The 24,312-nt window shown below is 39.2% G+C and overlaps 1 protein-coding gene across 1 annotated transcript in view; it reads left to right on the top strand.

Moving 5' to 3' along the window:
• The first annotated feature begins 5,662 nt into the window (after window positions 1–5,662).
• agap3 (ArfGAP with GTPase domain, ankyrin repeat and PH domain 3) overlaps window positions 5,663–24,312 on the top strand; it is a 346,315-nt gene continuing 327,665 nt past the window's right edge. Inside the window, exon 1 of the mRNA XM_057856980.1 lies at window positions 5,663–6,560. Coding sequence (XP_057712963.1) covers window positions 6,203–6,560 — 358 coding nt within the window. The 5' untranslated portion in view covers window positions 5,663–6,202. The remainder of the gene's footprint in view (window positions 6,561–24,312) is intronic.

Below are 24,312 nucleotides of genomic sequence, written 5' to 3'. Positions count from 1 at the left end.
CTTTCTAAATAGAGACAAAATTTGGTGTGCTAAGAGATGTTTATAAAATAAAAATATGAGTTCTGGCAGAGTAGTTGCCACAACCAGTTTGTCAGTCTGTATCCGGAAGTCCTCCAGAATCTCGGCCTCATCATTCTTAATCACCTTCAGTGGTGTCTGTCTTTTTGTTTCTGAGACCTCCAATCCCTATGGGACTGAATGTTCCTGTACACGTCTTGCTACTGTTATGTCACTGCACATACTTTATGCCTTTCCTACCAGCATATATGCTCTGCTGTGATTTGCTGCACAGTGCTGTCTATGGTGCTTCTTTGCACAGCACACACCTGGGATCTTCTGATGTGGTGTATCTCTATTGATACCAAGTTTTGGGCATTGTCCTATGCGTCTGTGATTAGAAGCGGTCTTCCAATGCTGCTTTTTCCGACCAATGGAATGTTTTCTTGATGTTTGTCACTTCTTATATTGGTTTGTTGCAGGGGTGTCACTAAGGTCAAAGTTGGTCATCCCTGAGCAAAATCCTATTTTAAGGATGTTTATTCAGCTTTTAACCAAAAGGCGTACTTCTTCAGTTCCAAGTTTTAAATATTGAGTGTGTCTTTGGTTTGTCTGTCCCCTAGGTAGCTGTCATAATAAGGTTGTTTTTTCCAGGTTACTGGAGATTGAACATTTTGCATTGGTTTACAAGAAGCAAATATTCCCATGCAATAGGACAGTCTTTGGAGGAGAAAATTCAATACAGTTGCAAGGCATAGACAGTGCTTTTTTGTTTAACATCGATGGCCTGTTTTGCACGTTTTTTAAAACAGTGGCCCTCACAAATTTTTTTCATGCAAATGAACTGCTGTCTGGACCCCAAAACACTGCAACATCTCCTTGTACCATTTGTGTATGGGTTTCTCCAATGTAGAGGTTATTGTACTGTTTCCTTTCTGCACTGCACTTACATAAACAAAATTCCCGAATTAGCTTAGATGCCAGCAGAATTCACAACTATGCATATTGTTATTCCATAATATGTGTCTGTATTCACATAGCATATCAGGTCAGTCTTTGTACCAAAGAAGTATTCCCTGGGGTAGGGGTGGGCGATATGGCCTTAAATACGTATCACGATAAATGGAGCAGATTTACCTCGATAACGATAAATGACGATAAAGTCGCCCAAGCAGACTGTTGTATAATTTGAAAATCTGAATCAATGCATGAAATACAGATTAACAGTTTCTTGTTGATTTAGTTACCAGCATTCAATTTGATATATTTAACAATTGTACATGCAGTCTAGACATTAGGTTTATAAAAATGTATTGTAAACAATAAGAATTCAAGTATGAGCATTTATAACAGCGTGTATGGCTTGAACAATCTACATTGTCAAAATCCATATGCCTGTGCAAACATGTCATTGTAAGACAAATGACTTGCAGCTTGAACAGTACACTTCAAAAAGACAATTTATTGTTAATGGCTGCTGTGACATAATTATTCAATACAAGTGTTTACTTTATGGTTTCAGCCCCCCCCCCCCCCCCCCCCCCAAGTGCATTTTTTAATAAATGCAGGCATACATGAACCCCCAAACAGACAGACAGACACACATTAAAGCTATATTGATCTTCTGCAAATGAAACACTTAAGATTTTATGATAGCAATAATGACACAGAATTAAGCACATACAGAAAAATAGCTGGGGCCATTTCTCGGTCATATTACAAGTTTCACCGTTGGATTGTGCTTAATGCTGAATGCTTTACCATCACAAAAGCTATCAGAGAAATCACACACAGTCAGATACAAAATAACGCGACATAGTAATTGCTAGATGCAGTCCGTGCACAATCCACTGATTAAGTTCAGCCGTTTTGACAAGGTTAGAGCCGCTATCCGACTCCATCACGTTCATTTGTAGCGTTAGCCGCTAGCGGCCGCTAGCGTTAGGCGCTAGCGTTAGCCTGTGGCCTGGCTACCAGTAGAAAGCAATGAAAGCACCATCTACGGAAATCGTGAGAACAAGGGAGTACAGCGGGTGAAAGCCCGTCTGGATGCCACCAAGAGTCTATTAAATGTCGGGTGAAAGTTTGGCGAACCTCCCTTAAGCCACACTCCATCACGTTTTGCTTGTAGCATTAGCTGCTAGCGTTAGCTTGCCGGGCTTCTGTTTGATTGGCTTCCTGATGATCACGTGACTCCCTACGTGAGTACATTCACTGCTTTCTTAAAGGGGAATGAACATAGGCGAACAACACAGTCAAAGCGGGATGAAAAGAGTATTTTCTTGTTTTATTAATTTACCGAATTTACCGACATGGTCAAAATTACGTCGGTCATCGTGAAGAATTTCGGTGACGGTAAATTTTCGGTTTACCGCCCAGCTCTACCCTGGGGGCAACTGTGAGAGGTTGAAAAATAATGGCTTGTGATGCTCGTGCCATCATGATCATATGTCACAATCATCCACAAAATACTTAACTGCATTGTTTTTTCACACCACAGAACATAAACCCTGTTTAGACTACAACACACTAAATTGATCAGCATTTTCATCCACTTTGATTATACAGTTAGCGAGGGACAGGGTACTCCCTGAACTGGTCGCCGATTAATTGTAAAAAGCAAGAGGATAATCGACAAACAACCACTCACTCTCATGTTTTTGTACATTTTTGGAATACGGGAATGAAGCGGTAGAAAACCCATTCAATCATTGGGGTAACATGCAAACTACACATACAAAGAAGGCCTACGCTGACTTTTGAACATTCATTAATTTTCCATGTCGCTTGTCCATGTCGAGACAAGGGTCTCGGAGGTGCTGGAGCTTATCCCAGCTATGCACAGGCAGTAGGCGGGGTACACCCTACATTGGTTGCCAGCCAGTCGTAGGGCACAATGAGACTTTTGAACACCAACCCTAAAAACTTCAAATTAGATGTATGCACATTTTTACCCATTTAAATTATTATTTTTTTGCAATTAAAACATGTGCCTCCAAGCTCTTCTGAAAGCCTTTTTTTTTTTTAACATTAAGAGTCTATTTTCAGGCGAAATGATGCCAGCACTCCATATTTCCACTGTTCTTTATTTTTTGCAGGCAAATGATTAATCTGAAATATTGCTTTGCATACTTTGTATCTTTTAAATGTAACAATTAAATTGACTTTAAATGTAAAATAAATTAAATTTAAATCCTTTAAATGTACTTTAAAAATAACCAAGTTACTTATATGCAAGGTAAGTGTGTCAAACAATGGAGTTGACGTTTTGCTGACCAAGCATATTTTTTGAAACTTTCATGTTTGGCCTGTAGATGGTAGCAGAACACAAAAAAATATATATATCCAGTCATATTGTTACAAACAAGTAGTGCAGAAAAGGGAGGCGTAATATATCAATGGTTAGTATTGGTGTTTTACGTACCAGAATAAAACTACTCCTCTATCAAACCATTTCACTATCAAGACTGCATATTTATATTGTATTGATAAAGTTTTACACTATGCAACTGTAAAGCAAACAATCCATGTTACAGTAATACATAATCTATTTCTGCATAGCTCCTGAGTAATTCAGTTATAGTCGAAAACACAACATTCACCTTTTCATATATTGTTTGGTTTGAGCAAAATCAAGGTTAATAGCCTACTGTATGACTATTTCAATGAGAACATGCATGTGAACAGTGGCGTTGCTAGGGCTTCTTGGGGGTACAAGCAAGAAATCCCAGGGGCTCCCAACCCACCCATGCACACTGCAAAAATGCAACAACAACAAAAAAAAAAAAAATTCCGCACATAAATGCACAATCAATAAGTAAACAAACCATCAGGCCACATTAAAAGGAAAAGTTGTGCGCCAATACATACTGTATCTAAAACATTGTAATAGAAAAATATTTACTACAGCAGATGGGATGGAGCCCACAAGGGTTTGCTACTGCGTTGTCATTTCAAATGGCATATTCTTGATGTTTCTGGGGGCCCCTTTACTGGCCGGAGCCTGATGCGACCGTGTGGCTCGCCTGTCTGCTAGACCCGCTGCTGCATGTAAACAACATCTTCATTATAATTGCCAAGATAATTTGGGTACATCTTATGTCATGGACAGTTGCAGACTATTTGAAATACTTGCATTTGATTTGCTAAAACACTTCTGGCATATAAAAATGGCAGCTCACTGCAATTTTACTTACTTCCTGGAAGTGTTTTTCTCGACTATTACACAGCAGAACAGTGAAATGAAGGGTTATTTTTTTTCAAATTCTTGAACAAGATTCTTTCTGCCTGGATGCACTTGATCAAAACTGTTTCTATATCTTTAATGCTTTGTGACTGTCAGACGCTGAAGTTCTTCCTACGAGATGGTACTCACTCTTAACACACCCAAACCACAACAAGTAAATGTTTATTGACATTAGAGAAGGGGAAAGGCTAATTATTTGTACAGAATTTGTGTTAAATAGTGAATAGGTTTAGCATTTACATTGACCCCGCATGACCATTTTCCACACAGATGGGATCGGGAAAAAATTATGACTAACAAAGTCCTAGTCAAAGAATCATTAGTTGAGATCATCTTTTAGATGCATTTCTGACAGTGGTGTCAATTTCGATCATTGAAGCGCCATGTTGACTTGCATGAAGATCAGCTGTTACTGATGTCAGCATAAACTACCCCAAGGGCGTAGGTTTGCATAGGGGCGATAGGGACAAAACACTACCAACTTTTCAGGATGCTCAAATTGTCTACATCCACTTTTAAGCAATTTTATTTGCGTTGGACAGTATAATGACTTCAGTTATACAGTTATATAGGTCATTCAGATTGTCTTCCCATATGTTGTAAGGATAGAATTGTGTCTACCGTTATTAAACCAATTATTATTTTCATTATGTTCAGACTTACATGTACCGGTCTCCACTTGCTGAATTTGCCGGTCCGTTTTTTTCCTTCCTAAACGCACATTTGATTGGCTGATGACTTAAGCCCCCCCCCCCCCCCCCGACACACACACACAAACAAACACACACATTAGATATGAGAGATATTAGGGATAATAGAAGTTTTTTGTTTTCAGCCAGCAGCAGCCACTGTAAAAACTTAAAAAGACGTCAATGTTTCTTTAGTAGTTTTTTAAAACAAAGGTTTGAATTGAACGGTATAGGCTGAACCAATACACATAAAAGTTAGTATAAGTCAATACAGATTTATTTTTGCATTGATCATTATGAATGTCCCGTCCCCAGCAAAAAGTGTACATGCAGGTTATGCAGTTTCATCCCTACCAATGTTGAGACCAAAAACTATGCCCTTGAACTACCCCCAGCCTAAAGATACTGTATAATTCTTTTCATGAAATTTTGGAAAACAAGTTTTTCCATCTTTGGTAAGGATTAGATCTAATACTTACTACCCATTAAATCTAATACTTACTACCCTTGACATATTAATCAGTTTCTTTTTAATTTCTGCGGGCAAACAAATATAAATAAATACATAATGATGTGATGTGTTGCTGCAGTATGAGAATTAGCATTTTGCAGTAGGTTTTCGCTTACATAACCGCCAGGTAGGTTATCATGGTGGTAGTTGTTTGCGACTCCCTCCCTTTCGTCCCCTCCTAACTCCCACCCACCCCAATCCAATCACGCCCTCCCCCATCTCAAGTACAATTACGTGATGGCTGACGTTTGAACATGCGGAGGAGGGAGCAGCACTAGTTTGACCAGAGGAGGACGACTCAACATTAGCTTCCACAATTGAAGGCGACCATCGAAGGCAGCGGACCGGGGCGCCGCCGTGCACAAGCCGAGCCCATTGTCTCCTGAGTCGGCCTGAGCCAACAAGCCAGCCCAGTGTAGCTCACAGAGGAGCCGACGGTCCAGAGTGGTGGGCGGCATTGTCGGGATAAGAGGAGAACGCGGGGGCCGAAAAAGACGAAGAAGGGAATATGCACCACGGCCAAGTTTGAATATGAGCAAGAAGAGCGGCGTTTTGTTTCAATCGGCGAGCAACTATTGATGCCTGTGACGTGACCGTTGCCCACAGCAGCCTCAGCAGCAGCAGCAGCAACACAATTCACGCGGACTTCTTTTGTTCGTGAGCAGCATATTCCGGTGGCCACATTTGTGTTGCTACCTTGCTAACAACAACAACAAACATCCAACAAAGTCTCAGTTCGGCACATACACACATAAAAACATGAATTTCCAATCCAGCGTCCCCGTGTCCGGTATTTCGCCGCAGTCCCAGCCAGCCATGCCCACTCCGGGAACCGTCCCGGCCCCGGTGCCCCAGTCCATCCCGTCGCAGTTCGGATCCGGCTCCTCCGCGAGCTCCGGTGCCGGCCAATTCGGTTCGGGCACGGTGTCCGGCCAAGCGGCGCAGTCCGGGTCGGCCGGTTCGCAGTTTGTGCTGTCCAACTCGGCTGCTATCCGGGCGGAGATCCACCGGTTCGAGTCCGTCCATCCGAATATATACGCCATCTACGACCTGATCGAACGCATCGACGACTTGGCCCTGCAAAACCAAATCCGAGAGCATGTGATCTCCATTGAAGGTGAGTGTGCTGCTACTACTTCTGGTCTTCAAGCCAAATAACAACATACCCATAACAAGTAGTGTTTCCTTCCTAGCCTTTATTCAGCGAATACGCATTAGAAATATAAACTTAATAGCTCACCATCAAATAAAAAAACTCCCAAAAGTAAACATACATATAATCTAAATATGAACCTTCAGCTAGCGAATGGAATGCAATATTGTTGTGCTTGTCACTAATTATCACTGGCATAAATGGATGAACAAACACATTTGTGTCATTGATAGCTAATAATTTTTGGACCAATGAAGGAAAAATGGTATATTTCCCGCAAAACACCTTATGATCTCACGGCACACATAAGAGTCACTGCACTACTATGTCAACAGTCACACTTTGGAGGTTATGGATATGATTCCTTGTGCTTCATGGGTACTGTCTGCATTAATCGGATTAAAAAATATATAAAAAGATTGTTGTTAAAGTCAATTTTTGAATTACGCCCCTGGTTTATAGCTACAAGCATCCCATTGCACTGTGCAACAACAATCCATCCATCTACTGATTGTTTGTTAGATTTGAAAGCTTGTCAAAGAAGCTGGCTCCCATGTAAAAAGTGTGCGTCACATAAAAGTAATGGAATGCTCGCACACTGATAGGTAATTCTTGAAGAGTTATAATGTCATCGGGATGATTTATCTGGCTTAGGTTTCTCTTGTCCCACTGTTATGAACTCTGATGTTATATGTACATTGATGGATGATCACCATCAAGCTAAAAGGCTCATCCTGAAGCTTTCACTTGCGTTCAGTAGTTAACGTTCCTTTTTAGTGCACATACAGGTACTTCCCCTGATTTTTCTCATTTCAACAGGCATATTGTAGGAGGTTTATCAGTTGCATTAGGTGCTGATCAAAATTGAAAGTGCCTGTGGCACCAAAATGGTCCATTATTCACTAACAAGTTCGCATAATATATTTTCTCATTAGTAAAAAGAAATTGGCATTCATTTTGAATAAAATCAACCAATTTTTGAGAAAACTGTAAATAACTTATCGGCCCTGAGACGCCACTCTGAAATCATCAAAGTCGATATATGTACTCTCGGTTGATGAAGCTCGGAGCTTCTACACCTAAGGTGTGGTGGTAATGTACGCGTGCACTCTGCTACACTCCAACCCAGGGGCGGACTGGGACTAAAAAGCAGCCCTGGACTTTGACTCAGCCGGGGCCACAAGAATCGCAGTACACAGACCCTCTAGCGGGGTTCGGGGGCATGCCCCCCCCCCGGGAGAATTTTTAAAATATTTTATTGCCAAATGCATCAATTTCGTTCACTTTGAGGGAAAAATGAAGAAAATGTGTCTAGACCAGAGGTGTCCAAACTTTTGCAAAAGGGACCAGATTTGGTGTGGTAAAAATGTGGGGGGCCGACCTTGGCTAACGTCCTTTACGTAGAACAATATATTTAGGTACATTTTAGCAAGCCATTCTGTGTCACTTTGCTTTATTTTTTTTTTTTTAATTAATAATTACAACAATATCGCAACTTGCCTTTGCAGCGTTCTCTTTCGGCTCTCGAGCTCTTGCGAAATGCTGTAAAATTGAACTAGCTTCAAGTTGCATAAATTTCTCGCTACGTATCGTCCCTGTAATCTTGTCGTACATATCAGCGTGTCTTGTTTGCTAATATCGCCTCACATTGAATTTTTTAAAAACACAGACTGTCTCTTTGCAAATGAGGCAGACACAGTTGTTGCGTACTTTAGTGAGGAACAATTTCCACCTATCCTTGAGGCGTCGGCCGTCGCATTCAACTTTTTTTTTTTTTTTGTGGATTGTCGACATCTTAGAATATTGGGAGTAAAGGGTCACACGGGGTAATGTTGCTTAGAGTGCTGCCGCCTTTTAGTGGGTAAATGAGGAGCAGCATTTAGTGTGTAAGCTGGTAGCAGTACTGCTGACCAATTTATTAAGTTTGTGTGCGGGCCAGACGTTATTGATTTTTTTGACAGAAGCTGGGGACCGGATGAAATTTGACCACGGGCCGCATTTGGCCCCTGGGCCGGACTTTGGACATGTCTGGTCTAGACTGTGACTATCTGACTTGGGGCGCTCAAAGTACTGCAAGGATGAACTGGAGTTGGATTCATCTTCTGCCCTAGCTCTATAATCAACCTGAATAAACAAATAAAAGAATGTATTTTTTAAAGCAAGTTTTATGTATCCATTTGATTATAATAACACCTATCCCCTGTGTCTATAAAATGACTTTATTGTTTATGCCAGGGTTCACTAAATCCGGACCTCGGAGCCACTTTTCCTGTCGTGTTTTCCATGTCTCCCTCCGCCAACACACCTGAATCAAATAATCAGGATCTTTATCAGGCTTCTGGAGAGGTTGCTGATGACATGATCATTTGATTCAGGTGTGTTAGGGGAGAGAGACGTAGAAAACACGACAGGATAGGTAGCATCAAGGTCCAGATTTGGTGAACCCTGGTTTATGCCATAATTAATCTTGCCACACAAATACATTTCAATGAAAATACAATAAACATTTCAAGACAAATCCTGTATACATAACCTTCATTGGAAAGTACTAACCAGAAAACAAAACGATACATAAATGATTAAATATATATATATCAATTTAACTACCTAAACTTTAAAGTAAAACCATTCATTTTATTAATATTTTGTTATATTTCTTCTGAATTAATATTGCTGCTGCGTGTGCAGACGTTGTTTTACAGCTAAAATGTTTGCCAATTGCCAATATACCTAGCAAGTAACCCTCTTCATTCCATCTCAACCCGGTGGCAACTAGAAAGTCCGCCAAAGCTCTTAGCGCTCTATTCTGCCCCTTAGTGGGCCACAACAAGTATTTCAACCAGGCGCATTGCTGCCACCTGTCGGATTGGATGCGAACTGTAGATAAAAACTGATGTATGTATGACGGCCACCGGCCGTCCAGAGCACCGGCCGTTCTGTGATCCTCCAGAAGCTACAGATTACCAGTCCGCCCCTGCTCCAACCATTCAGAGACACAGATTGTTGCTGTAATGTGCGGTTTGGTTAATCAGATCACTCATGCTAAGCAAAAATATACTGTAGCACACTTATATCAACACAGACACATGCACAGCAGCATCCCAAAATGTCCAATCGCTAGATTTACAATAAATAAAATTCCATAGAACATAGCAATTATATCTACTAAGTTATGAAAAGCACAAACCTGTCTATCAAGACACAATCACAAGACACTCTATATCTAAACAGTCTTTAACTTAAATAAATAACGTAAAGAACAAACTCCTATGTTGTATCATCTTCCCTTACTGTTTTTGAAATCCACCTTCTAGCATACAAAACTTAATCGAGTTTACTAATGTGTGGGTTTATGTGGGTGGGTGTGTGCGTGTGTGTGTATTAGGGGTGGGAACTTCTTGGTACCTCATGATACGATATGATTTGCGATACAATGCTCATGATAACGATGATTTCACGATACTGCGATATGACGATTATCGATACATTGGTCCGTATATCATTGTAGGATATTCTACAAAACAACTTATAAACAGCAAAAACAAGATATTTTCATCCTTTTACTGTAAATAGCAATGAATGGCGGTGAATGGCAACCAATGAGTTTAATCTGGGCACGTTTCATGCCATTTGCTGTTGATATTTAGTTACTTTGGGGCATTTATGGGTAACTTCCGGTTTATTTTGGGTTACAGAACAGAAAATGACCCAAGAATCTCCCCAAATGAATAGCCAGTGACTCAAACTCAAACAGAAAGTGACCTGTAAATGCCCTAAAATGAACAAAAAGTGAACTGTAAGTACTCCAACGATATATGGATTCTTGGCAGGAGCATATCGATAACCTTTGGTGATACAAATTATCGCGATATATCACCATTTCGATATTTTGTCACACTCCTAGTGTGTGTGTAATATATATATATATATATATATATATATATATATATATATATATACAATATATATACTAGTGTATATATATACTAGTATATATGGCGGAAAACACTCAGGTGACTCTGACTTGAAGTTCCGCTCTGAGACTCCCAATTTGGCCAAATTTCAAAATTGTCCTATATGCATATGTGATACATCAGTGGAAATCTTAAAATCTCAATTTTCTGGGGGAAGAAACATTTTGAACAGGAGGGCATTTAAAAAAAAAAAAAAAAATTAAACAGCAAAACCCTAATTGGAGGCGAGAGCATGCGAGAGCAGAATTAAAGACGCCACGATTTTAACGAGATATTATCGCATACATACCTTGTTTCAATCCAAAAACTCCATGTAGCATGTATCACTGAGTGTCAAGACACAGCTGTGAATGGCCACAGCTGGATTTTTTCCGGGATTTTATGGGTGAATCATGGTGATATAACAAGGGTTGCGATGCAGAAATCGCAGACAACAAGGAGTGATCGACATTCTCTTTTTCATATATTTACCCTTTTAAATGTTATTTTTCAATTTTTCTTTGTTTGGATCGATTATCATCTAACATATCGGGGAAAATGCGACGGTAGCAAAAAAAAAAAAAATACAATTAAGCGATAGTTATGAGGTAGATATCCGTGACTTATTTACAGACGCCAAATTTTTCAATGTTTTTTTCATTGTGCCGTAATTTGTTTAAGAGTTTAAAATATGCGAGTGAATAATTTTTTAAAGTCGTTTTTTTTAACTAAATATTAGACATCAATTAATGATTCTAAGCTAACAATGACAGACATTTTGAATAATAAATATAGTTACTTACCTTCTTTTTATGGCTAGGTTGAAACAAAAGTGGTTGCGCTACGTCTGTAAACGGTGGTTTCCAGGGTAAAACGGACAAATTAAAAATAGTTCGGGGGCTTATTGCGCCATGAATCTGCTATGGTAGCAAATAGACATATTGTTCCATCAAACATAACAGTTCTTTTGTCTTAAAATACAGCAGTTTATTTTAAAGAGGGGTGCAAGAGCAGAAACTGCTTTTTCAGCCTTCTCTGTGTTTTCCGCCATACAGTATATATACTGTATGTATACAATATATATATTAGATGAAAACAAAATACTCACAGGCTTTGTGATTTGGTTGACAGAACAAGGAAATGGACAGAGTGGCTCACGCTTCAGAAACACTGAGTGATCAAGGGTGTAGCAGAAGTTGTTCCCAAATTATTCAGCAGAGGAAGTGGGTAGATCAATGGCGAAAGACCCATTCTGTTGTAGCCCATGTAACACATTTGCATTTCCAAATGAAAAGTTCAGCAGAGTCTTTGTTAAGGGGATTAAAAACATAAAAAAAAAAAAAAAAAAAAAAAAAAAAAATCTGCAGACATGTTTTTATAAGTCCAGCACAAAAAATGAAGGAGAACTCTTACACTGCTGTCTAAGCAGCCAAATTCAAAGCATGGCCATATTTCTGACCTCATAACCTCAAAATTTAATCACCTCTTCTGTTTCACATTACAAACATCCTGTCAGTTTGATAACTTAAGAACAAATAAAGGAATGATTATCTTGAAAACAGAAAGACAGACTGACAGAATTCAGAGCCCTACAGCCTCCTATAGGTTCCAAGGGGAAATAAGGGCCAATGTTTGTTGCATATACCAGTATAGCTCCAACAGTCATCTGTGCTTATCTGGGAGGAAATTTTCACCTTAACACATCCTACACTACAGGGATAATTGCTTTTGAATATCTTCCAGAGACATCCAATTACCGGGCATTCGTTGACTTTCATTGGAACACGGTTTAATGCAATGGCTGTGCCACATCATACGGTTGCTGATATTACCGGTGTATTTTTAGTGGTGATATGAACTTTAAAATGGAAAACGCTGCTACGTATGTAAACACGTTATATAGAAAAATGTCAACGAGCAGGAGTAGCGCAGCAATGTCTACTTTGCCCTCAAATAAGAATTTAGTATGAATGCACTGAATATCTTTGGCTGAGCATATACAATTGCTTTGGGGCACCTGCTAATAAATCCAGCATATGCTCGTTTCTGTACTAGCAAAACCAGTACCAAAAAACCAGCAAGGTTCTGCTGGATTTGTAGTTTTTTAGTTCTCTTCTTGCTAGTCACTGGTTGCAGCTTTCTTGAACATTTTGGTGGTCGTTGTTGACAGATGGTAAAATGTAAATACTAAAGTTTACATTTTAAACTGTTGTTGCATTTGAATTCTTAAACATTATTTAGCCATTTTTTGTTTCCATTTCAAAGTACGTATGTCATTTATTCATTGGACTTGATTTGCGTTATTTACATTGCATTGTAACTGTGTAAAAAAAAAAAAAAAAAGGGTGGTTTAAATATTGTTTGTAACAAAAATGCTACTAACCCCTCCCCAAAAATAAATACAAAGTATCTTTGAAATATCGTGATAATAATTTTGAGGCTATATTGCCCACACCTAACAGATTGTATGTTGTCTTTTGAAGATGCTGAAAAATTTCTGCATAATTGATTTCCTGCCAGTACCAAGCAAAAAAAAAAAATCCAGAACAAATGGTCAACACCCAGGCATTAAATTGCAAGAAATTTGGTTTTGGCTACTGCATGTTCACCTGACAGAAAATGAAATGCAAAAAGTTATTGTGACTTTTGACAAGTCTTTAAAGGAAGAGATAAGCTTATAAGCTTAATAGAGATACACCACATCAGTAGATCCCAGGTGTGGATCAAGTGCATCTAAGCAGAAAGAATCTTGTTTAACAATTTGAAAAAAAACTTTTTGTGATGTCTAATAGTAGAAAAATGAAAAAAATATTAATAAAAGCCAATATTTCTAAAAAGACATTTGAGACATTCTAAAATTGTTTCAGCCCATCAAATGCCAGTATTTCAGAAAGTCCGCCATTGCTCGTGCCCTCAGTTATACCCATAATTTCTAAGGAAATTGGGATGGCAATGTTGTTTACATGCGAGGTCTCACTTAAGTAGTTGCATATACAGTATATAACATACACAGATTTTGCTCGGACAAAAGAGGAGAATGTTGTGTATTATGTCGTCCTCCTGTTTCTCTAGGTTGGTTTATGTTGCCTTACTTTGGTTCTAGGCATGTGCCGGTATGAGATTTTGACGGTACGATAACCGTGAGCAAAAATACCGCGGTTTCACGGTATCACGGTATTGCAATTATAGCTCCAAAATTTTGAGATGTATGGGTTAAAAAAAAAAAAAAAAAAAACTTTTTTCCATTGAACAGGTTTTTTTTCAGAACATATTTGCAAATTGGAACATGAATATAATGTGAAAATAAATTAATGTGAAAATAAATAAATTAACAAAAAATAACAAATATTTTATAAAAAATTAAAATAAATAGAACCTAGACTATACCCACAGCCAGAGCTCAAGTTGCTCAATAATAGAGCAAGAACAAAATAATTGCTATAAAAAAGTAAGAACACTTCTAAATAAAATTAAAAATATATACTGTATGACTTTTTTTGAGGGGGAGAAGCTGAAGTTTCGCCATTTTCAGCCACTGTGTCAACTCTCTTCTACATGATGTCATGCCTTTGTGTTAAAAAGAACAAAGAATTCATAAGTTAATAAGTTAGTTAAAAAAGTATAAGTTAGTTTTATAAGTTAGTTAAAATGTAAATATTGTTGAGGTTTCAAGGTTTCATCTAAAACAAAAAGTGAGGAATGAGACCTCTTTTCGCAATTAGCGATCTTTGACGCGATCCTTTTTTTTTTCTCCCCCCTTCATTCAAGCTTGTTTCTCACTCAGCGGCTGTGAGACATAAAACGTCGACCAAGCTGCTCTCCCAGCTTAGCCTAGGCTAACATTCGTCTTTGTAAGTTTTAGTTAGTTTGTATATTGAATTTGAAAGGAAAATGTATGTTTTGTTTTTGGCGACCTTTTTCATGGTGCTACTGCTATCCTGTTGAACCTACTCACATGTGGAAAAATACAATTGTATAACGTTTTAAATGTATTTATTTGTATATTTCACCACGATTTGAGAGCTCAATAAATTGAAGAAAAGTACGCCTTGTGTTTCGAGGGTTGGTTTTTGGGTTTGCTGGCTGTTTAGCAGAATAGCGTTACTGATACTAACGGCAACAAACGGGAAGGGTGAGCGCTGCCGCACCAAGCCACTTCGGCTGCATTTTGGCACATGAAAAATAGCGAATACCGTACTAAGGTATGACGGAAAATTTTAGTGGTTTTGAAACCGCGACGTTTTCACACCACGGTAAACCGTGAAACCGGTAACCGCCACATGTCTATTTGGTTCTGTGTGGCGTATATTTCATGTGGCTCTGAGTCTGCAGCTCTGCTATGCTAGTGTGCTCTGTCTTGTAGTGTAAAGTCGTTTCATACACTGATTGCTTAAGTGGGTTTTACTTGAGAAAATGATAAAGAAAATAAGAAGGCTGTACCAGTATGCTACCGTGTTTGGCTGTTGGCTGTATGGACAGGAGGAACGGTAATTGACTGAGTACCTCCACGTGAGACAAGTCGAAGACTGAGTGATCTGGGCAGCCGGAGAGCAGGACTGAGATTGGGATGGAAGTCAGGCGTTAAAACTATCAATTTTTGCCCATAAAAGCCACGAGAGGTAGTGGGGGCGGGCACTTCCTTTCACTTTGCCGAGGGCTTGTTGAACAATATTTTCGGTCACCGCAACCCAAAAACGAGGGAAAAAAAAAAAAAAAAAAAAGACTGGAGCTTGTCAGTGCGCCAGTGCTGGAACTTGTTGGGAATGAACCATGGAGGGTGACAGGGGTCCAAAATGTGAAACAGCCTTTATCTACATCCAAAATGAACAAAATAAGTAAGAACACAACACCATAACAGGTACTGTATAATGGCTTTAAACGTGTGTATAGTTGTCTTTAATGTTTACCGGGTGTGTGCCTATACGTATTGTCTGCTAACGTCGTAGCCTATCGTGAAGAATATTCATTAATGTAACAGTGTGTAATAGAAGTATTTAAACCACGGATTGGAAGACTTGTAGTTCTTATTGATAAACGTTAGTATGAATTAAAATAATTTGATATTAAACCTCTTTTACACCATTTGTAAAAATAGTTTAACTGTTAGGTCGCCATTGTTGTTGACGCCGGAGGGCGGTGGTGTCTTATGGTTACGCTGCTGGGTTTCCAGAGTATGACTCTAGCGACATGTCATCTGTTCAACCCTTTCAATTTGAACCCGAGAGGAACATTAATGAGCATGACGGCACTGTGGATATTTCACAAAACGAGCAGCACAAGCAAAATGAACAGGAAAGGCGGGATGAGATGAGAGTAGACAAAACCAGTGTTGTGCCAAAATGTGCTACACTGGTGAATCGTTCTACAAGAGGTGAATTTGACACCCAGAGTACTACTGTGTGCTTTCAGCGTGTTTTGTTTAGATGCATACAGGCAGAAGATATTAAGACGCCTTAAGAAAACATAGTAATATCAAATAAGGGTGGTTTAAATACATTTATTTAAATACAAATCAACAATGTGCTTTAATTAAAGCTACCACAAGAAAACATTATGCTTCAAAGAATGAGAGGGAAACGCAAAAAGTATAGTCAGTCAATGAAAAGGTTAAAAGACTAAAAAAAACACAAATAGGAAGTACTCGCATCTTTTAACCGATGTGCGCATGTGTTGTCTTGCCACGTATGAAGGAATTGCAGAACAACGGTCCGCAAATGCGGAAGCAAGGTAGGACCTCAAATAGCGCAAAAAAATGGCAAGGGATTGCATACAAAGGTTTATTGAACACACAAAAAATATGCAATCGCGAAAAGGGAGACAAAAAAGTGTCCGTGACAGTTGGCCAGGATCAATTGCAACTGCAGGAAAAAAAACCAACAACAACAACAACAAGGGAAAACCGCGATGAGAGGCAGACAAACGAAAAAAAAAACAAAACAAGGCAATGATGCAACAGCAACAAAGGGATATACAAACTGTCAAACGGGAGCAAGTCAGTATCTCAACAACCTGCCTAGGATCGGTTTAAAGACACTGCTGATAAGCTGGAATTGGATGCAGGTATGATGTCGGGAATTCGTCCCACAGCTCTGTAACAAAACAATCTGACGACCAGCAGAATGTGACAAAATCATAGCCTGGTACTCCAGACTCACCGCTGTTCCAGCAATTGAGTCTGGCCACCATTGAGCGGATAAAATTTCCAGGGCGGAGCAAGCCACAGCAAACAGACAGCAGAGTGGACCAATCAGCGACGGCTGGACGAGGGACTTGCGCGCGGAAGTAAACATACGAGGAGAGCGGAGTTTGTTCAACATGGCTAGCGCGAGACAGACTGTTGTCAATGACTTGTGTCGATGTGTTTTGGTAATTTAAAACTGATTTTACCGTGGATTGGAACATATTCTCGTCTCTCCTGTTCGCCATCTGTGTTGGTGTGGAGACGACTTCCGAAGTGGAAGAGTGACGTTGCTCGTTAAGGACACGTCATGCAAATAAACAAATCTGATTTGTCGATTGATTTTGTACTTGCTCGAGAGGCCGTTAATGGGCTGAGTCCCAGACTATACTCTCAGTGTTTGAAAAACACAGGGAGAACAGTCTGGCCGTGCCAGGCAAACAAAATTATGCCAGTTGCCATATGAGCTTTGCTTGCTAGCTAGCACAGCTATTCTCCCAGTCCAGTCACCCCGAGTGTCCATTGTGCGCATATAACATGGCGACCTCCGTAGGTCAAAACATGTACTAAATATTATAGATTTTTAAATCAATGGCAATATTTTATGTGTTTCTAATAACATAGTAAAAGAGAACAATTTTGGCTTATTAGAGCCTACGGCAGATGATGGATGGATGGAGGTCTTTAAGTCTGAGGTTCCCTTTAAGTATGATTAACAATTTGTCCCCAAATTTATTTCTTGGTGGCTTTTTCACACGATACTCCATCTCCCAATGAAGACGCTATTACTCGGCTCAAACTGTGAGTCTGCGGCCGTCCGCCTCTGGCTTTCCAACACTAACTGGAGAATAACTCATCACTCAAACTCTTTGAGTTAGGAACATCATATTCCATTTTATTTTGCATCGCAGCCCGTAGCGGATAAGCCCACAGCCTTCTGTAGCGTTCTGACATCCTGGCAGGTAAATTACAACCACCACAAATGTGCTTGAGTATCAGTGGCAGCACATCTGTCCCAAAATGGCAGCACATATGGGTTTGATCATTTTCTGTTGCTCCAACGTTATTTTCTACATCATAGTTCTAAAAACGTGATTTGCATATTATTGCAATTGTTCACCAAAAATGTCGATTTTAATTTATCCATGCAGCCATTGAGTTTTGGTCTAGATTTATGTTGTTAAAATAGTACTTCCCAAAGTTTTCTTGCCCCCAGGTTGCCCTGAAGTAATGAAACGAGGTTCCAGTAATAAGATAGCCATACCCTCACAAAGTGCACTTGCACTTAGGATAGAGGAAGTACATTCATCGACCTATGGTTGTGAAAATACTCGTGTAACTCCATTATTGGTGCTATTGAGAGATACTGAATGTAGTAGCAATACTTCCCTCCCAAATGTCAATATAGATAGCACTTCATTTCAACCCCCCCACCCCCATGCAATTTTCAGTATGTGTTTAGATCCATGCCCATGACAACAGTATACATTTTACCAGTACATCAACAGGAGTGTACGTGTAAGTAGAGTAAAGCCGGGTGGATTTCCGGACATTTACTGTTACCGAGATGGTTCACGATGACCGACGTAATTTTGACCATGTTGATAAATTTGTTTTATTAATAAAACGAAAAAAATTCAAGTCTTTTCAGCCCGCTTTGACTATGTGATGTCTGGCTTTGCTCATTCTCCTTTAAAGGGACCCACAGATAGAAGGAATTATAGTACTTAAAAGATAAACGTTATTATGAGTTAAAATTATTTGATATTGAAACCCCTCTTGATATTTTCATTTTTATACAATTTGTAAAATTAGTTTAACTAGTAGTTCGCCATTGTTGTTGACGTCGCAGGACTGTGACGTCACATGGTTACGCTACTGGGCTTCCAGAGTATGACTCCACCGACATAAACATGTCATCTGTTCAACCCTTTAAATTTGAACCTGAGAGGAACATTAATGAGCATGACAGCACTGTCGATATTTCACAAAACGAGCAGCAAAGGCTAAATGAACAGGAAAGACGGGATGACATGGGACGAGAGTAGGAAAAAATAAACGGTGTTCTGCCAAAATGTGCTACACCAGCGAAACGTCCTACAAGAGGCGAATTTTGCACCCAAAGTACTACCGTGCGCTTTAAGCTTGTTTTGTTAGATACATACTTAAACAGAGTAATATCAAATAAGGGTGGTTAAAATACGCTACATGACTAATGTGGTCAACAGATCAACAATCTGCTTTAAAGCTACCACAAGAAAACACTATACTTGAAACAATGAGCAGAAACACATGTAAAAAGTATTTTGAGGCAATGAAAAGGTAATAAAAGACCAAAGAATAAAAACACAAATAGTAAGCACTCGCCGCTTTTAATCGATGAGCGCATGTGTTGGACGTCTCGCCGCATGGAAGGAATTGCAGTAACCCTGTAGTAATCGTGGAGTGACAGTGACAAGCTACGTCATCACCCCAAGCGTCCATAAAATAGAGCGCCCTCCATAGGTTAAAACATGTACTAAATATGATTTATTTCTTTTAAAATCAATGGCAATATTTCATGTGTATCTCATAACATATTTTAGTAAAACAGAACAATTGAGGCTTATTAGTCTTTAAGTCCAAAGTTCCCTTTAAGAAAGTACAGCCAGTGTGTTTACGTGTGAAGTCATGGGGCTATCAGAAAATCAGACAAACAGAAGCATGTTGCTTTCAACATACGCTAACACTGACACTACAAGTTAACATGATAGAGTCAGATAGTATTGAAACTGCTACTGGTAGCCAGGCCACAAGCATTTCGAATGTGCTTTAGTCGACGCTCAGTGTTGTGTTGGTGCCGAGAAAGAACTCGATGTCTGTTGTCTGGAAGTATTTTGGATTCGAGAAGGACACCAAACCATGGAGCCCTACATCAGTTTGACGATCAAACAAACAGAAGCATGTTGCTATCAACCTTACGCTAACACTAATGCTACAAGTGAACATAATGGAGTCAGATAATATTGAAACGGCTAGTGGTAGCCAGGCCACAAGCATTTCGAGTGTGCATTAGTCGACGCTCATACTTTTGCGTTGATGCTAAGAAAGAACTCAATGTCTGTTGTCCGGAAGTATTTTGGATTCAAGAAAGACGACGAACCATGGAGCCCTACATCAGTTTGACGGTCCATTTCATAGACAACAAGTGGAAGTTGTGAGCCCTGGTGCAGGTTACAGCCCATTTCCCGGACAACCATACGGAAGAAATGATCGCTCAGGCCCTGAAACAGACGGTCTCTGCGTGGGACGTGGAGTTGCCATCACCATCGACAGTGGCTCTAACTTTGTCGAAGCGGCTGAACTCAATAAGTGGATGCTAGAGCAGTGGTTTGGGAAAGGACTGCATCTAGCAATCAGTATGTCGCGTTATTTTGTATCTCTGTGTGTGTGTGACTCCTCTGATAGCTTTTATGATGGTACAATTTATAATTGATCATCTCAGCATTCAGCTTAATAATTATTTTAATCACAGTGTAGTCTATAATATGGCCATTAAAGGGCCGCAGCTACTATTCTGTATGTGCTTGCTTAATTGTGTGTCATGACTGCCAACATAAAATCTTAAATGTTTAATTGGCATAAAGGTTAGAGCAGTATGGCTTAGTGTGCGTGTGCACGTGTGTATTTCAGAAACTGGTCTGAAAATCCTTGAAGTAAACAATTGTGTTGAGTGATCATGACACAGCAGCCATTAACAATAAGTTGTCTGATATTCAGTCCTCTGTTTGAAGTGCACTGTTCAAGCCCCTCTTGCTGTAAGTCATTTGTGTTACAATTATATTTTGGCACAGTGACCATTGCAATATATACAATGTTGTACATTGTTCAAGTCATATAAGCTGTTTTGAATTTTTATACTTGAATGCTTATCATTTACAATTGTTCAATTTTAAACTGAAAGCTGGTAAGTAAATCAACAAGAAACGGTTCATTTGTATTTCATGCATTGATTCAGATTTTCAAATTATATAACAGTCTGCTTGGACAAATTTATCATCATTTATCGCTATCGAGGTATATCTGCTCAATTTACCGTGATAAGTACTTAATGCCATATTGCCAAGCCCAGTCTTGCGAGAATAGTAGTACGAGTAAAAGAAACCAGCCCAGTCTTGCGAGAATAGTAGTACGAGTAAAAGAAAAAAAAAAAAATTATAAATGCCTCATAAACCTTTATATTGTTGACATACAATAAAATACAAAATTGATAAGAATCATAAATTTCGTCCAACAAAGAAATAGTATGCCTGGGTGATGAATGATCAATAAAGATGCTTGAAGCATTTTGGGTCCATCTCACAGGTTTTGGTGAAATCTACACCGACATATGCAATGATTTACAGTAGAATTGTGAACAAAGTTGCTCAGCTTTGCTATTTTGTTTGCATTGAATTACGACTCTAAGCTCCTGACAAGGCAGTATGTCGATAGCAAGAACTCATGGGATATATTGAATGCCGGCAACAATCACTTCATTCGCACTTAAGGAAAATGCTAGCTTGGCATTTGCTTTGATCTTGTAAGGGCTCAAGTCCTGTGATTGACAGGCGACCGCTTCACAGTGTATCTCAGTTCATCTGTGACCCTGAAGGGGATAAGTGGTGTAAAATGGTGGTGTGGATGGATTGTCAGAGTACTACTGAGTCCTTTTGTGTGTTAAATTTGAGACCTACTAATAGCATTAAGGTAGAGTTGGGTAGTAAATCATTACATTTACTCTGTTACTCTGTTATTTTTTTCAAGTAACTTTTTGAGAAAAATGTACTTACTGTATAAGAGTAGTATTACTAAGACATACTTTTTACCTTAACTTGAGTAGATTTGTGGAGAAGAAACACTGCTCTTATGCCGCTACTGTGGGCTGCAGTAGTCGTTACATTTTTCTTCATTATTCTGCATATTAGATTTCACCTTTTTCTTTGCCAGAGACGCCAACAGTGTCGCTACCAGTTTCACCAATGAGGCATTGCAACAATAATCACATGACTCCATCATAACAATCAGACTCAAGCTTGCCCTTCTATGATCACGCCGGCCTGTTCCATCACATGGTGTCTTTAAAGTACCGTAAAAAATTAAGTATTTCACATAGAGCACTGCCGTCAACATGACTCGAGTCCCAGTTTTTATTTGCCACAGATTGACCATGGAAAACCAGAGATATGATCCTTTTAGTTTCATAATAGGAAATATGTTTTCTCCACTAGAGGTCACTCATGCTTGTTGGAAGAATGATGCTTCATTTCTGTCTTTTGTGTCTCTCGACAGAATTTAATGATATTTTTTTGTATTTCTTCGGCTTAATGTGGTTATGTAGTACTATAGACTTCATAATCGTCTTGACGGGTCACAGACGTCAGTCACTGCGCAACGCCTTCAAGTAGGGGGCTGTCCTACAGTCCGCTACAGTTATTCGCAGTCGGTTGCAGTTAGTCAACACATGCAGGGATCAAACGCCGGATTTAGGTTGAAATAGTACGAAAGCTGTACCGCATACAAACAGGAACGATTGTCTCAGGAGTGATTTGTTCAAGGATTCAAGGTAATTATTATATTTTTTATACCATGCAAATCAATGGGAGAAACTAGCCGCTACAGCATTGGCATTATACTTTGCAATATTTCCGTAAAATAAATGGTACCTGCACGTTTTTAAAATTTTTTATTTATTTTAATCAAGAATCGCGATCAAGACGTCCGTATCTATAAAGAATTTAGGGATTTAAGCATTATTCACAAGAATTTTCAACGGAAAAAGCACTTTGTTTGCATATGCCAGCTGCTAATTTCTTTACTGACGAGCCTCAGTTCGCAATATTTCTGTAAAATAAATGATACCTGCATGATTGTTTTGCTTTTAACCAAGAATCGAGACTGTTTTACGTCCATATCTATAAAGAATTCAGGGATTTAAGCATTTATTCACAAGAATTTTTAACAGAAAAAGCTCTTTGTCAGTGTTTCCACTCGGTCAGCTTTGTCCTGTCAGTACATTATGAAGTCTTCCTCTTCAAAGAATAATAATAACAGTTCATAGAGATAACTTTGTGCTGTGGAAAAAAAACTTTTTTACTTGTACTTGAGTACTTTTTTGGATGATTACTTTTAATTTACTTGAGTAATATTATTTTTAAGTAGCGCTACTGTTACTTGAGTAAAGGTTTTGGCTACTCTACCAACCTCTGCAATAAGGTTACTGCTAACATTTTTTTTTTTTTTTTTAGTTGAATACTTGACTTAGAATTTGGGTTCATGAGCCACCTAAATCAAATACCGGTAATTAAACCGCTATGCGCATAAGAAAAGGTGTACTGGAACTAAAGTTTAGAGTTACATCTGTGGTATTGAAGATGAGACTGTGTTATGTGACGGTGCTGTACTTTGATTCCATTCGTATTTTGTTAGACCAATGGGGCTAGTGTTGCAGTGTTGTGTGTCCATAACGGGAGGAAGCCTGCACTGTGCAATTTTTCAATTGTGAAACCTCGCTCCTCTGACCTTTTAAAAGAGACTGGCTCCTGAGTGGGTGGCCCAGGTTATGTGGTCAGCGCACTCTACTTACAAGTCGGTGACAGCTGGCAGCGCGGTTCACGGCCTGAGAAAGGTGTTGCTGGAACAGCACAGCATCGGCACCTTCTTTCTGCCAATATGCCTCGGTTCTTGTTGTTCTTGTCTCAATTTTTCTTTTCCCTTGTCACTTCGCATTAATTTGGATGTAAACTATCAGGATATTCTTCCACACCTTTTTTGGGAAACAGTGGTAATCGTAAATGTAAATGCCATTTTAACCATAGGATGCAATTAAGATAACATTTCATAGACCTCAAGATAGCATTTCATTGACCTCTGGCTGCAATGAATTAATTATTGTCAAGACTGCTGCTGCTTTTTTGTGGTGAAGTAAATGATGCTTGTACAAAAATGAGGGGGAAAAAAACATTGTGCGCCCTGAATATTAAGTGCTGCATTTTTAAAATGTCCAGCCGGTAACTATGTACGTCCCTGATACACACTCAAGACATCTAATTGGGAGTAAAAACTCAAGTGTAACGGTTGTTATAACAAGTAATTACTGAATGCTAAATCTGCCCTTTATACAGCATTATATGAAATTAGATTTTAGTACGTTTTGTTAAATGGGTGACTTCAACGGCTTCCGCACCTCCATTTCTTCTCTTAGTTATTGATATTCCTCACCATTCACAGAGGCAGTCACTAACAGGATTAACAGGTAGTTTTGTGCAACATGCATTAACTTTACGTGATTGCATCCCCCTCTCAGTTGAATGAGAACCCGGCCATAACCCAAGAGCTTTTGGCAAGCGGCAAAAAACAAAAAACCTCTGACATGCTATCACCTGCACAAGAAGAACTGCATGGAATCTCTTTTCCCTTTCACTATCACATCGTTTCCGAGTCTGTTGCTAAGGAACCAACCAGTGGATCATGCATTTAGTTGCAAACGCAGAAGGAGTGAATAGAAATTGCAGCCTTTAAAAAATGAATTCCTGCCTTAGTAAGGTCTCCCAGCGGTTTTGTTTGT

The sequence above is a fragment of the Corythoichthys intestinalis genome, chromosome 14 (assembly GCF_030265065.1).
Source record: "Corythoichthys intestinalis isolate RoL2023-P3 chromosome 14, ASM3026506v1, whole genome shotgun sequence".
NCBI classification, from domain to species: domain Eukaryota; kingdom Metazoa; phylum Chordata; class Actinopteri; order Syngnathiformes; family Syngnathidae; genus Corythoichthys; species Corythoichthys intestinalis.
Note: the sequence above shows the minus strand (reverse complement) of the source record. Positions and strands in the feature narration are given on the sequence as shown.